This window comes from Sciurus carolinensis, chromosome 10, assembly GCF_902686445.1.
Source record: "Sciurus carolinensis chromosome 10, mSciCar1.2, whole genome shotgun sequence".
Taxonomy (NCBI): Eukaryota; Metazoa; Chordata; class Mammalia; order Rodentia; family Sciuridae; genus Sciurus; species Sciurus carolinensis.
Genome location: NC_062222.1, coordinates 61,470,311 through 61,483,970, shown reverse-complemented (window position 1 = coordinate 61,483,970; position 13,660 = coordinate 61,470,311). Strand labels below are relative to the sequence as shown.

The 13,660-nt window shown below is 31.5% G+C and overlaps 1 protein-coding gene across 4 annotated transcripts in view; it reads left to right on the top strand.

The window, feature by feature from the left end:
- The window catches only part of Smarcad1 (SWI/SNF-related, matrix-associated actin-dependent regulator of chromatin, subfamily a, containing DEAD/H box 1), an 83,419-nt gene that overhangs the window by 56,722 nt on the left and 13,037 nt on the right, over positions 1-13,660 (top strand). For all 4 annotated transcript variants that reach the window (XM_047566198.1, XM_047566199.1, XM_047566197.1 and 1 more), the window contains 7 exons: positions 719-918; positions 6,359-6,449; positions 9,721-9,820; positions 10,478-10,537; positions 10,637-10,712; positions 12,167-12,302; positions 12,926-13,063. In XM_047566198.1, coding sequence (XP_047422154.1) covers positions 719-918; positions 6,359-6,449; positions 9,721-9,820; positions 10,478-10,537; positions 10,637-10,712; positions 12,167-12,302; positions 12,926-13,063 — 801 coding nt within the window. The remainder of the gene's footprint in view (positions 1-718; positions 919-6,358; positions 6,450-9,720; positions 9,821-10,477; positions 10,538-10,636; positions 10,713-12,166; positions 12,303-12,925; positions 13,064-13,660) is intronic.

Below are 13,660 nucleotides of genomic sequence, written 5' to 3'. Positions count from 1 at the left end.
TATATAAATGTTACATTGAAATTGATTTTTGAAAGTCTTACATAATATTAATTGGGGATCATAATTAGCTTTTGGGTGTGTTTTTATGTTCAGTATTGAACCCAGGTCTTCACACATGCTATGTAAACACTATTCCTAAACTATACCTCCAGTACCCGTAATTAACTTTTGATTCATGTAAAATCTTTTCAAGTAATAGTCTTAGTTTGAGAACACAATATCAAGTGACACATGAGTTTTGAAAACTATGGATGCATTGTACTTTGATAATGGATATGTAAAAATATGCTTTAGGAAGGTTAATAGGTCACAGGAAGTGACAGAAATGGAGACCAGATCAGGTACATGGTATATGTTAATACAGAAAAGCAAATCTAAGATTTTGAAAAAACTTGATGGGAGATACTAGCAAATTACCTACTAATGTTTCTCCTATAAAAGAATAGCTGCCAAGGTCCAATTTAGAAATTTGAAATTATATATTTTGAGAGGGAAAGATATATTTTATTTGAACAGAGTGAGTTTCAAGCGACAGTAGGAGAACAAAGTAAAACACATGGGAATGCAAATGTGCACATGAAGAAGTTGCTTAACCCTTAGCAGTTCATTAAACTTGATTAATAAAAGTTTAAATTAACAAACTTTTTTCCCCTCAAAGAATTTGGCTTTCTGTTTACTAGCTCTGGACTATTAAAATGTTTTTCTTTCCATGCCATAGTTCACAAAGATGTCCAAAACGAATGGCTTATCAGAAGATTTGATATGGAACTGTAAAACACTGATTCAAGAAAGGGATGTAGTTATAAGACTTATGAACAAATGTGAAGATATTTCAAATAAATTAACCAAACAAGTTACTATGCTTACCGGAAACGGAGGTGGATGGAATATAGAACAACCCTCCATTCTAAACCAAAGGTAACATTTGTTGAACATAGTCACTATTTTATCTCAGTTGTGTAAAATATCTGAACTTATTTCTGTTTTCTGCCTAGGGAAATTAAATGTGATATAGCCATTAGTGTTAGAGAACCCCCAGTGTTTCCTTTAATGGCACATAAGTAGCATATGAATGGTTTTTCATCGATATTTTTTTTTTTCCCCCTTCTCAAGTAGGGTATTTTATTCCATTATATCGTTATAAACTAGTAGGTGGAAATTATTTAGTGTTATGTAACTTACGTCTTCCTTGTCTGATGATAATTTCTTATATCTAATCATAGAAACTGAAAAGGCATTTTAGCTCACCTGTACATAAATTTGGTGTTTAGGAAAACATGAGTTGCTTAATTATGTCAGTGTAAAAATATGTTTTAGCCCATTTTATTTTCAGTTACAAATAAAATGATTAAAATGTCCCATATTTGTGGTGAAAAGTTTGAAATGTTTTAGAATATTTTAAAATCCTTGGCTTTAAAAACACATTAAGTAGGAAAGGACAGACAACTTGTATTAAGCGGATTATATAAATGTAATATTCACCAAAATTGTTACTTTCAATAAAATACCTTGTCAGAATTCTTGCAAAAAATAAACACAAAAAATTGTCCAGTTGTTAGTACATACTAAAATTACTTTTTATAATTGTGAATTCCTATGTTTTGCATGATGTTGGGGGCTTGAGGTGGGGAAATTGTTTTGAACTTCCTTTAAAAGCTTGTTTATTTTTAATAGTTTGGAGACCCACAACTGTTCAGAATACTTCTTTTTTAAAAAAATACATGAAATTGTTTGCTATGGTATTATTTATAGTGGCAAAACTATGAAAACAATCTGAGTTCCTAAAAGCAGGGAAAATTGAAATGAATTATGGTTTATCCATACTGTGCAATGGTATGCAACTTAAAAAATGAGTTATACCTGTTCAGAATATTTCTGATAGATATTTTAGTAAGATTAGCATTAGGGTCTTATTAAAATGATAACCTTAGTTGTTGATTTTAATTTTGGTATTTTTCTAAGTTAATGATCAAAGCATAGTTGCTGATCATTTGTTAATAATTAAAAATTGAGATATGAAAAAGAAAAAAATGGGATATGATTACTGGCCTTTAAAATAAGCTACAATCTTTTCTGTGCCCTTCTAGGGTGCTATGGGATGGTGTAGGGAAACGTCATGCAGTTACCACAAAAGAAGCTCTTTTCTGTTGCATAGAGAGAACTATATCAGCAAATTCATCTCCTAAAAGTGTAGTTGGAGCTGCTGCTTCTTGTTCTCCAGCATTGGATATGGGGAGTTCTTCACTCTACAAGACTTACCCAGTTGAGTCTACTTTATCATAATTTGGATTTTAAAAAATCAAGTGCTTTATTGCATCACCTAAAAATTTCTTCCTAAACCCACACTCACAAAGTCTTATTACTTGTAAATAGTACGATCAGGTAACACTAGCCATTCCATTAGACTGAGGTTTTTTTTTTTTTTTTTAATGAGATATTTAATATCTGAGGAAAAAACAGTTTTTTGGGTGTTTTTTTTTTTTCTTTTTTTAGGTAAGTGGTCATTGGATCTAATCCAAAGAACTACTTATAAAAACCTATATAATCAGTCTCCTTAGGGTTTATTTAAGTGAACTTTTAGAGGATAGAATTTATTGTCTTGGTTTTTGTTCTCCAGGCAGGTAAGAGTTGCACAAGCAATCTTTACTTGGTGTACTAGCCAGGCATTGTGACTGCTTAGTATAGAAGCATTTCCAGTTGTTTTTTTTTTTTTTTTACCTTGGGAAACATATTAGCACAGAGGAAAACATCAGACTATCCTGATGAATGGAACCTATCATACTCATACTTGTCTCTTTCTTTTTATTTTCTTATTTATTTATTCATTTTTAGTTCTAGGGATCAACCAGGGCCTCATACATGCTACACAAGAGCTCTGCCACTCATCTATACTCCCCAGCCCTTCAGTCTTTCTCTTAGCAGATCAAATTCTTTGTAGCAAACTATACTTTGAAGCTGTATTAATGTTAACTGTTTCATTTTCCTTTAAAAATTTATGTAAATTATAACAAAATTCACCTTTTGGAGATACAGATATCCTTATTAAAAATAGTCTTTGTAGAGAAAAATATTTGCCATGTACCATAAAACCTTTCTACATTCATAAATCTTTAAAATCTCGAAATTAAAATTGCCTCAAGTTAAAATATAATAAGAGGGAAGTTTTATTATTATCATAGATACAGCCATCTCAGGCTTTAGCAATTCTGAAATTGCTAAGTCTTTCCTCACAAACTTTAAATTCATCAGGTCTACTGTCTTTACAAAGATTTTTTACATGCTCAACATACAGTATATTTAATCAGATGTGTCCTTTCTATTCTGGGCTAAATCTGTCAGTGTTGTTCTTATTCATCCTGAGTTTGACAGCATAAGTTTCTTATCAAGTTTTTCAACAGGAGCTGTGAGTCCATTTGACATTGATGTGAATGCACACCAATATTGAAGATAATAGTTTGACTAATTCAAAGTACTAGGGTGTAATTATTTAGTTTGAATACTTCTATTAAAACAAACTAATGTGGTAGTACTAATGTATGGCAACTGTGTCACACTGCAAATCTGAACTTTTGTTCATTCAGCATCTCTAATTTATTTACATGTACCACTTCATACAAGTCTCTGCCCTTATATTACTTTATTTTAAACTCAAATTTAGCATATTATATGTACCCCTTATGTTTCTATTTCTGGCCTTTTTCACATTTAAAAATAATTTAGAAATCAGTTTTCTCTGGCAGGAGATATAAACCAATTTAATTTTCAGTTATGAAAAACTCATGGTAAATCTGGAAGGATATATTTCCTCTAACAAAACAAGTTACTTTAAAATAACTTGCCTCATTTTCTTTCATGATCTCAGAAATCTTAAAATCATTATTTTCCTTAATGGAAGGTAAGAAACCCTTTGGTTTAGAGATCTCTTATAGATATAACTCTCTTTAGAAAAGAGTCCTTAAATAATTCAGAAGACCTGAGCAAATCTCTACATTCTTATCTGTAAATTGGTGATTGTGGTTCATAAGCAATCACAGAAATTCTTAGAAAACTCCAGTGTCAAAGAAAAATGAGAGGGAGGTATGATTATATAGCATCTATATAGTAGAAAGTGTAGAGAAAGAATATAACTATCCAGTTTCAGAAATTGGTGATAATAAATGGAGTTAAAAATATTTTTGTTTTGTGTGTGTGTGTGTGTGTGTGTGTGTGTTTTGTTGTTTTTGTTTTTGTTTTTCTTTGTAGTGCTTGTGATTGATCTCATTGGCAATCAACCGCCAAGGTACATCCCCAGCCCTTTTTATTTTTTATTTTGAAATTTTGAGACAGATTCTCACTAAGTTGCTGAGGCCATCCTCAAACGTGGCTATTCTTCTACTCAAGCCTCGAGAGTTCTTGGGATTATAGCCACACCCCAATGTGCATGGCCAAAATGTTTTTGTTAAAATTGAATTTTCATTGATCCTTTTACATTCAGAAGACTCTTGTGATACTAAGCAATATAGAGTTACTTGTAATTTAGACAGATCAGAAGCATGTGTGTATGTATGTGTGTGTGTAATACTTACATATATTATGTGTAAATGGTGTAATAAAGGTGTTTAATGTCCTAATTCTGTGTAATAGGTGCCTTTTCCTCAATACTTCTTAAAATTTGATGTGTAATGAGTATCAGTTGACTCTCAGCTTGTGTTGGTGAGAGACTTTCAGTAGTTTTTGTTTATTGAGAATATTTGCTGGCTATATGTGATAGGTTGTATGTTGGAATGCATGTTGGTCCTTGGGTGATTTATAAGTGATATAATTGGCCTACCTTATCAAGTTTCATTTTCATAAAATGCCAATCTTATGTGTGGATGAATAAATTACTGGGAAGCATTCAGAAAAATAATGGAGAATTCAATATTGATGATGGGGTAGGCAGATCAGAGAGAACTTTTTCTTTTTTACAATTTAGTGGTTAAGAGATGAGGTTTGAACTGGAGCTGGGTTGGATACGAACCTGCCACTGTACCACATGGTTAGCTATATGATATTGGGCAAGTTACCTCTCTGATCCAAGCAGATTTTGCATCTGTAAGATTATTGCTTTTGTGGTAGCACAGAAGTGTTTGCCTAAGAAGGCAAAAGATGAATTTTTAAAAATACAATGAAGAACTGTGAATACCTAGGAAATACTGGTGATTTTTCTCCTATATATACCTTTATTTTTTAAATTTGAAATGTTTTATACATTGTATCCCTCACAAATAAAACACAGATTCTAATTTAAAACGGACATCTTTCATCCCAACCTTCTTTTAATAAAGGCGTCTTGATTTCAGAGTTTGACCCCTTAACCGTTTATTATGTCATGACCTTGTGCAAGATTTCATTTGTTTGGGGTGCATGCTATCCTGGTGAGTGAAATTGACTTCATGAATTAATGTCTGAATCTTAACATTTCATAGCCTTGCAACCTCAAGCAGATATCTGAGCTTTGAGTTTTTTCCCCATCTGTTAAAAACAATGGTAATAAATACTTGATAGGATATTTAAAAGGGTTCATGGGGTGCTTTCTGAAAAATGCTAAATATATGTCTGTATATAATAGATAGTCATTAAATAACTGCTTTTCATCTTTAACCACTTAAAAATTTAGGAAAAAGCTGTTTTCATTCATTGTAACTCTCCCATATAAATTGATCATTCCCAGGAATTAGTCTGTTTATGTGTTTCCAAGTTATGATTTTGACACCTGCATATTACTGTCTATTCACTGGTGTTCATTGATGTATAGCACATTTTCATTTGTACATAGTATACACTTAGATATTACCCATATGTACACATACTCTAGAATTTACACGTACTACTGGTACTAGGGGTGACTGGTACATATTCAGAAAGTATTTATTAAACCAGCCTAGCAAAATAGTGTGTTTTATTTGTGGTTTTTGTCCTAACACTCTTTATTAATGTGTTCCTTAATGTGGTAAAATCAAATTAGTACAATTTTGTTTTCTAGGATAAATATTAAGTTAATAATGTTATCATAGTTACTATTCTAATCACTTATGAAATTAATTTGGTATCATTACATTATGACCAAATATGGAAATATTTTATGCAATTTAATTGCCATAAGAAGTAAATCAACAAATAGAGTAAATTTGGGAAGAGTAATAGAATTATTATGCTTTGGATTTGTTTTCTTAAATAGGTTTACATAGCTTGTAACAGCTAAGTTTAAAAGGTAAGGCTATGTCTAAGACATTTCAATTTTTGTGTTCATTGTGAACTTAAACCTCATGTCAGGAAACAGTATAGAAAACTAATAAAAGTATAAATCTGTAATATTTGGTAATTCTTTCTTTACCAGTTTGTCACTCAAGCCCTATCAGAAGGTTGGTTTGAATTGGCTGGCATTGGTACATAAACATGGACTTAATGGCATTTTGGCAGATGAAATGGTAAGTGTATTCTGTTACTTATATTTGTTATTCCAGTCATCAAAAAGACAACCTTGCTTTCATTTAAAATATGGCACTTTTCCTTGCCACTGTAGTTGTAACTGCGCTCACTTCAGTATCTTACTCTTTTTCTCACTCCCACTGTTTTCTATTCCCTGTGTTAGTTTTAACCTTATCTTCTGTCTCCTCCCCAAAATGAAAACAGATTTAATATGTTTCTTGTTATCAAAATAATAAATAACCTGTGTTTAGAAATTAGACATTACATGAAAACATAAGGAAGAAAATCAAGTCACTTAGAATCCTACCATTTAAAAACAAATACTAGTTTGATGTCTTTCTAGATTTTGTCTTCATAGGTGTGCATGTTTTTGTATACACATAACATATGTATATATGTGTGTGTGTATATATTACTGAGATTTTACTATATGTTTACTTTTTATAGAGCTGCTTTTAAATTTTAATATAACTGTCCTTGTTAGTAAATAAATTTACACTACATATTAGTAATATGATTTCAGTCATTTTACTTTAATTGGATGTTTTGGAGTATGCATTTTTCCCAAATCATATTTGCTTGAAACTAAGGAAGTTTACTTTAGGTATGGTCATACAGAAACTTGGCCTTTTTCATTTTGAGGGACACAGTACTGAGGATAGAATCTAGGGCTTCTCACATGCTAGGTAAGTACTCTATAATTGAGCTACATCTCCAATCCCTTTTTAAATTTATTTATTTAGTTAGTTCGTTAGTTTTACTTACTTATTTATCAGGGTCTCACTAATTTGCCCAGGCTGAACTCAAACTTGTGATCTTCCTGCTTCAGTCTCCCAAGTAGTTGAGATTGCAGGCAGGTGACATCATGACCAGCCAGAAACTTGACTTTAATCTAACGTTTCCTTCCCTCCTTCCGGTATAGTTGTAAAAAATATTTATTAAAAACAAGTCATGTCATACACAAGGCCCTGTGTTCAATTCTCAGCACAAAAAATAAAGATGTGTTCTGTGGATAAATGTTTATTGAATACATATGTTTTATATTATATATTGAATTCCCAAAATAAAAATTTTAACAAAGATAATGACACTAGTTCTCTAGTTGGCTTTAAGGAAATAACATTTAGTATTGTAAGACATATTCCTGTACTTACTTCATACTCATTAAAACAAAGATGCTATTTATCTAATAGGAAAGTGAGTAATGGACTGTTTCTCCCTCTTGATATAGCCCCACATTCTCCCTAGAATGTGTATTTCTTACTTTATACTTTACCCCTAAAACTGTCTCTTTCTTGAGATAGCCTATATTTTCCCTTGAATGTATATCTGTTTTCCTAAATAAACCTCTCTCAAAAACAAGAAGTGAGTAATATGTACAGGATTTCAAAATACTTACAGAAATTAGTTATAGAATAAAGAACATTACAGTCATATAACTGGACTTGGGGAATCTAGGGAATCTGACCTTGGCATTGGGTCTCTACCTTGCTTTTTATGGACTGTCTGATCCTTGTTAAGTGACCTAAACTAGTATTATTAAAATTATATTCTAAGATCGTATTTGGTATCAAATAAAGTATATATTATGTGAAATTATTTTTATTACATGTAAAGCCCAGTATTTTAAAGTTGGCTTACTTAGCTCGGGTGGCCATAACAAAAATAAGCACAGATTGAGTAGTTAAACAACAGAAATTTATTTTCCAATTTATTTTTGGAGGTTGGAAATCCAACATTAATGTGGTGTTGTGTTTGGTTTCTCATGAGGCCTCTGTTGTCGGCTTGTAGACAATGATGTAAATGTTGCTGTGACCTCAAATGTCCTTTTCTCTCTGTGTGCCTATCCTTGGTGTCTCCTTTCTTAAAAGGACACCATTCATATTGGAACAGGACACCACCCTTATCACCTCTTTTAACATTTTCCTCAGTAATGACCCTTTTCTAAGTAGTTACATTGGGCATAGAGTTTCAACATGTATATTTTTGGGCACACAATTCAGTTCATATTAGTTGCATAATGTTTGGTTCCCCTGAGGTGTAAAAACCTCATTAGCCTTTTTTTAATCAGTATTTTATTGGTATCTAATTTACTTTTTTGAAACATAAGTGTGTAGCTTAATGACTTTCCATACACTTAACACCATTTTGACCACCACCCAAAACAAAGATTTCCATCATCCCACAAAGTTCCTTATGTTTCTTTTCCAACCATTACCACTGCCATTCCTGCCACCATGGGTTAATTTTTTCTAGTTACGAAGCATATGCAGTATATACTGTTTGTTTCTAGTTCATTTGGTACAATATAATGTTGCTGAGATTTATTTTTGTTCTTATGTGTATCAGTAGTTTACGTCCTTTTTTATTGCTACAGGTGTGATAGTTCATGGTAAAAATATGCTGCGTTTGTTTATCCATTCTTTTTTTTTATAAAATAAAAATACACCTTTTATATATATATATATATATTTTTTTTTTTTTTTTTTTTTTTAAGTTGTTGGTGGACCTTTATTTTACTCATTTATTTATATGTGGTGCTGAGAATTGAACGCATTGCCTCTCACATGCTAGGCAAGTGCTCTACCTCTAAGCCACAACCCCAGCCCAAATACAGCTTTATTTTTAATAAAACTGGAAAAATATTAAGCCATATCAACTGGTAAATGGTAAACAATTTGTGATATAGCCACACAATGGAATTTTACTCAGCAGTAAAAAGAAATAAATAATTTGTAGATGAGTCTCTAAAGTATCTTTCTAGGTAAAACTAAGTAGCCTTAAAATTCTGTTATTGTATGATTCCTTTTAGATGAAATTCTACAAAAGGATATAGTTTGATGATGGAAGCTGTTTTAGTCCACTTTTTCACCACTTTGTGTAAGAGTGAAACCCCAAGTTAATAGACTAGGTTAACTCTGGTTAGTAAGGGGACAAAGTCTTCAGTATCTAATGTTCATCAAATATTTGGTATTTATAAGCAATAACTAAATTTATGTTCTTCATATGCAATGCAAAAATTGTTCCATATTAATGTATGACTCGTATGAACTAACAGTTAAGATCCATCCATCCTGCTCATTAAGGTAAGTTATAGCATCACTTAAGTACAGGTTATAATCAATTCTGTCATTTGTGGACTAAGAACGTAGTAGAAATTCTGAGTTGAATTATGGGAAATTAAAATTAAATACAGCATAAAATTTTTTTTCATTTTACACTTCAAATTTTTTGTTTATTTTTAAATTTCTCATTGTCTTCTAATTTTAGGGCCTAGGAAAAACTATTCAAGCCATTGCATTCCTGGCATACCTCTATCAGGAGGGTAATAAAGGTCCTCATTTGATTGTTGTTCCAGCCTCAACTATAGGTTTGTAATCCTGGAGACAACTGTTTTTTACTTCATAATGTTTTGTATAGGTAAAAGTATGTGTGTTCATGGGTGTGTTTGTGTGTGCACATGCTTGTGTGTTCTTTCTCCTTTGTATATATGTACTTATGTTTGTATTGGTAATCTTTTTCAAGAAACTAACTCAAAAGTATAAGTCAGTTATTCAGATTTCAAATTAGTATAGATCAAGAACCTAAGGTCATTTATTTTGGTTTTATAATACTTTAAAATTATTTTTAAGAGAAGAAAACAAATACTTTTATACCTGCAGCTATTTATTAAATCACCAAGTATGTAATTAATACTTACTCAAACTACCATTCCTTTCTCAATTGAAGTGGAAGTCAGGGTAAGAGAGTATTTGTGCATGTGACTATAAAATAAAAGCCTTTTCTTTAAGTAGGAAGTTAATCACTTGTAAATAAAATAGTTGGCCCTTTGCCCTTTACCCTTAATTTCGATATCTCTTCAAAACCTCAAGATTTTAATCATAAAGCAGTAATATAAGGGTCTATCTTAAAAGCAAAATCATTGTGCTATTTATATTTTATTAAAGAATAGCTTGTTAAACTAGTATTTGACTTTATGAACAGTCCCTGTTTTAGCAGATGCAAAGTAACCTCTTTTATTTTATAGATAACTGGTTAAGGGAAGTTAATTTATGGTGCCCTACTTTAAATGTGCTCTGTTACTATGGTAAGTATATGTCATTTTGCATTTAACTTTGGGAATTTCTCTGAAATTAAAATATACAGTAAATACAGCCTAAGTGTGTGTATTGTTTTTAAATTCTAGGTTCTCAAGAAGAACGTAAACAAATTAGATTTAACATTCATAGTAAATATGAGGATTACAATGTAATTGTGACTACGTAAGTATTGAGAAACTTTGGGTAGTGAAGATTTGTGCAGGCTCCAAATTTTAAAAAATATATTTTGTAGTAGTAATGTATAGGAAAGTTTATGCTACAAACTGCGTAATGAAATTAATGGAATGATATATATTGAGAATGAAGGCTTTTTAAAAAATTTGGTGTGTAATACCAGTAGAAGAGGTTTTTTTGTTAGCACATCAGCTCCGTGACAGTGGGTATAAAAACATTTTATCCACTTAATTGAAAGCATAGACTTATAGTAGAATTTTTTCAGTTAAGCCTAAAGTAAAATTAGAAATACCACACCAATATGATTTGTATTTCTAACGTGCAAATAAAAGTTTATAATAAGTACAATGAAATATTATTCTCCCAATGAAAAATTTGACATAGACATAATAGGGATAAAAGTAATTTTGAATATGTTAACCACTAGTTGTTAGTAACTATTTGGTGTAGGTATCTGGTGGAGAACTTGTTGCTTTTATGTTGCATTTATTAAATAGGTTATTTAAGGTTCATTTTAACTGTTACTACTGTTGTTTTTTTCACTACTGCCATCTTCTGTAGGAGTCCATCTTTAAAAGAATTCATCTAGCCAGATGTAGTGGCTCATGCCTATAATCCCAGTAACTCCCTAGCCTGAAGCAGGAAGATTGTATATTTGAGGCCATTTTGTACAATTTAGCAAAACTCTGTATCAAAAAATAAAAAAGGCTTGGAATGTAGCTCCATGGTAGAGCTCCTGGGTTCAATCCCCAGTACCACCAAAAGAATAAAAAAATTAAAATCTGGAAAGGAGGGAGGAAGTTAAAATTTCATCATCATTCCCCTTTTCCCCTTCATACTTAGGATTGAATCCAGGAGCACACTATCATGTAGCTGCATTCCAAATCTTTTTTATTTTTTGAAATTAAAAAACTTGCTCAAACTTGGTATCCTGCTTCAGCCTCCCAAGTAGCTGGGATGACAGGTATGTACCACCATACCTGGCCAAAATTTCATCTTTTTGTAATAAAACAGTCTTCACATACAGACTTACTTCTTGGACCTACTCTACTGGTTAATGTTTTAAGCACAAACATGCAAGCATGTTTTAACTTCATGATTTTTTTTTTCTCCTTCATAAATATAACAATTTATGAAGCAAACTATAACTAATAGATGATTTGTAAATTGTACTCAAATTGGCCTCTTTCCAAATGTGCAGAAGTTGTCTAATTGCATTATAACATTTATGTTTCATTAAATTATGTATTTCATCTTTCATAATTTGGTTATATGCACATGGGTAACTATTAGATACTAATATGTAAATATTTATTTGAATACCAACTATGTCTAGTATTGTCCTTATGGGACTAGCTCTTAGAAACATATAAAGATAAAAATTTATCTCACTAGATCCTAAAAGGTATACCCTTAGAGATCTTTTTTTCTTTTGATGATAGGTATAATTGTGCAATCAGCAGTTCTGATGACCGTAGTCTGTTTCGACGGCTAAAACTTAATTACGCTATTTTTGATGAGGGTCATATGCTGAAGAATATGGGCTCCATCCGCTACCAGCACCTTATGACAATTAATGTAAGAGAATTTTTTTGTAAATTGTCTTAAGTTGTGGTAAAATTTTAGATTATGTAATTTAATATATATAGTATTTTATATCAGGAGTGAGCAAACTTTCTGTAAAGGGTCAGATAATAAATATTTCATGTTTTAAGGACTCTGTGGCCTGATTTGTATTCTTCGTTTTAATGATTCTTTAAAAGTATAAAAAAAAAAAAAACTGTTCTTAGCTCTTAGCTGAAGCTGATAAGCCTCAGTTTGCTTGTTCTATGTGATAAACTAAATATTAATTATAGTTTATCTTCTTTCATCACCTCAGTGAGGACACATTACCTACTTTTATAATAATAACACTAGTTTTTATATTGTGCCTTAAATATAAGAGTTGATAAATTGCTAGTCTTTCACCACAAGATGGTATAAATTTTCTCCTCTTCTTTCATTCCCTCGCTGGGCAAGGCAGGCAAGAAGGGAGCGTCTGGACTGGGGATATAGCTCAGTTGGTAGAGTGCTTGCCTCAAAAGTACAAGGCCCTGGGTTCAAATCCCCAGCACCACCAAAAAAGAAAAAAAGAAAAAAAAAAAAAAAAGAGTTGTCTGTGGAGGGCAGAAAACTAATCTAAATGTTATCTTCATTCACAGGCAAATAACCGTTTACTGCTCACAGGCACACCGGTGCAGAATAATCTGTTAGAACTCATGTCACTGTTGAATTTTGTTATGCCACACATGTTTAGTAGTAGTACCAGTGAAATACGAAGAATGTTTTCTTCTAAGACAGTAAGCATATATGCATGTTTTCTCCCAAACATGTAACTTTGTCTTTTACCTGGACTGTTTTTCTGCTTTGTCTCTTGTTGGTTCCATAGTGCCTATTCTCTGTGAAATAAAATTTAAGTAGTTGGTATCCCTATGTTTGGATCAGTTCAGAAATCAACCAAAATGTAATGCAGAACAAAAAAAAAAAAAAGGTGACTAACAATGAGTATCTAAAAGTTTTGAATTTTTGATGTCCTAATTTTCTGAGGAATGACAATTTCAAATTGATGGAGAGCTCAGATATATGATATGTGGGGGAAATTTGATCATTGTGTCCTCTTTATTGATCAGATAAATTTGTAGTGTTTCATTATAGGTACTGTAGAAATGATCAAAGCTAGAATATCTTTAAAAATGCTTTTATGTGTAGGGAAATATGTTACAAAATCAAAGTTCATAAGTACAGAAATGACAATTTCCAACAACTAAAGGCATCCTCCTTAAAACAGAAGTTTCATTATTTGTCTATTATCATATAAGGAAAATATAGTATAGTCTTCAAGAATTCTGAAATTTTCTAATACAGCAATATTTGCATAGATTTTTGATTCTTTACCA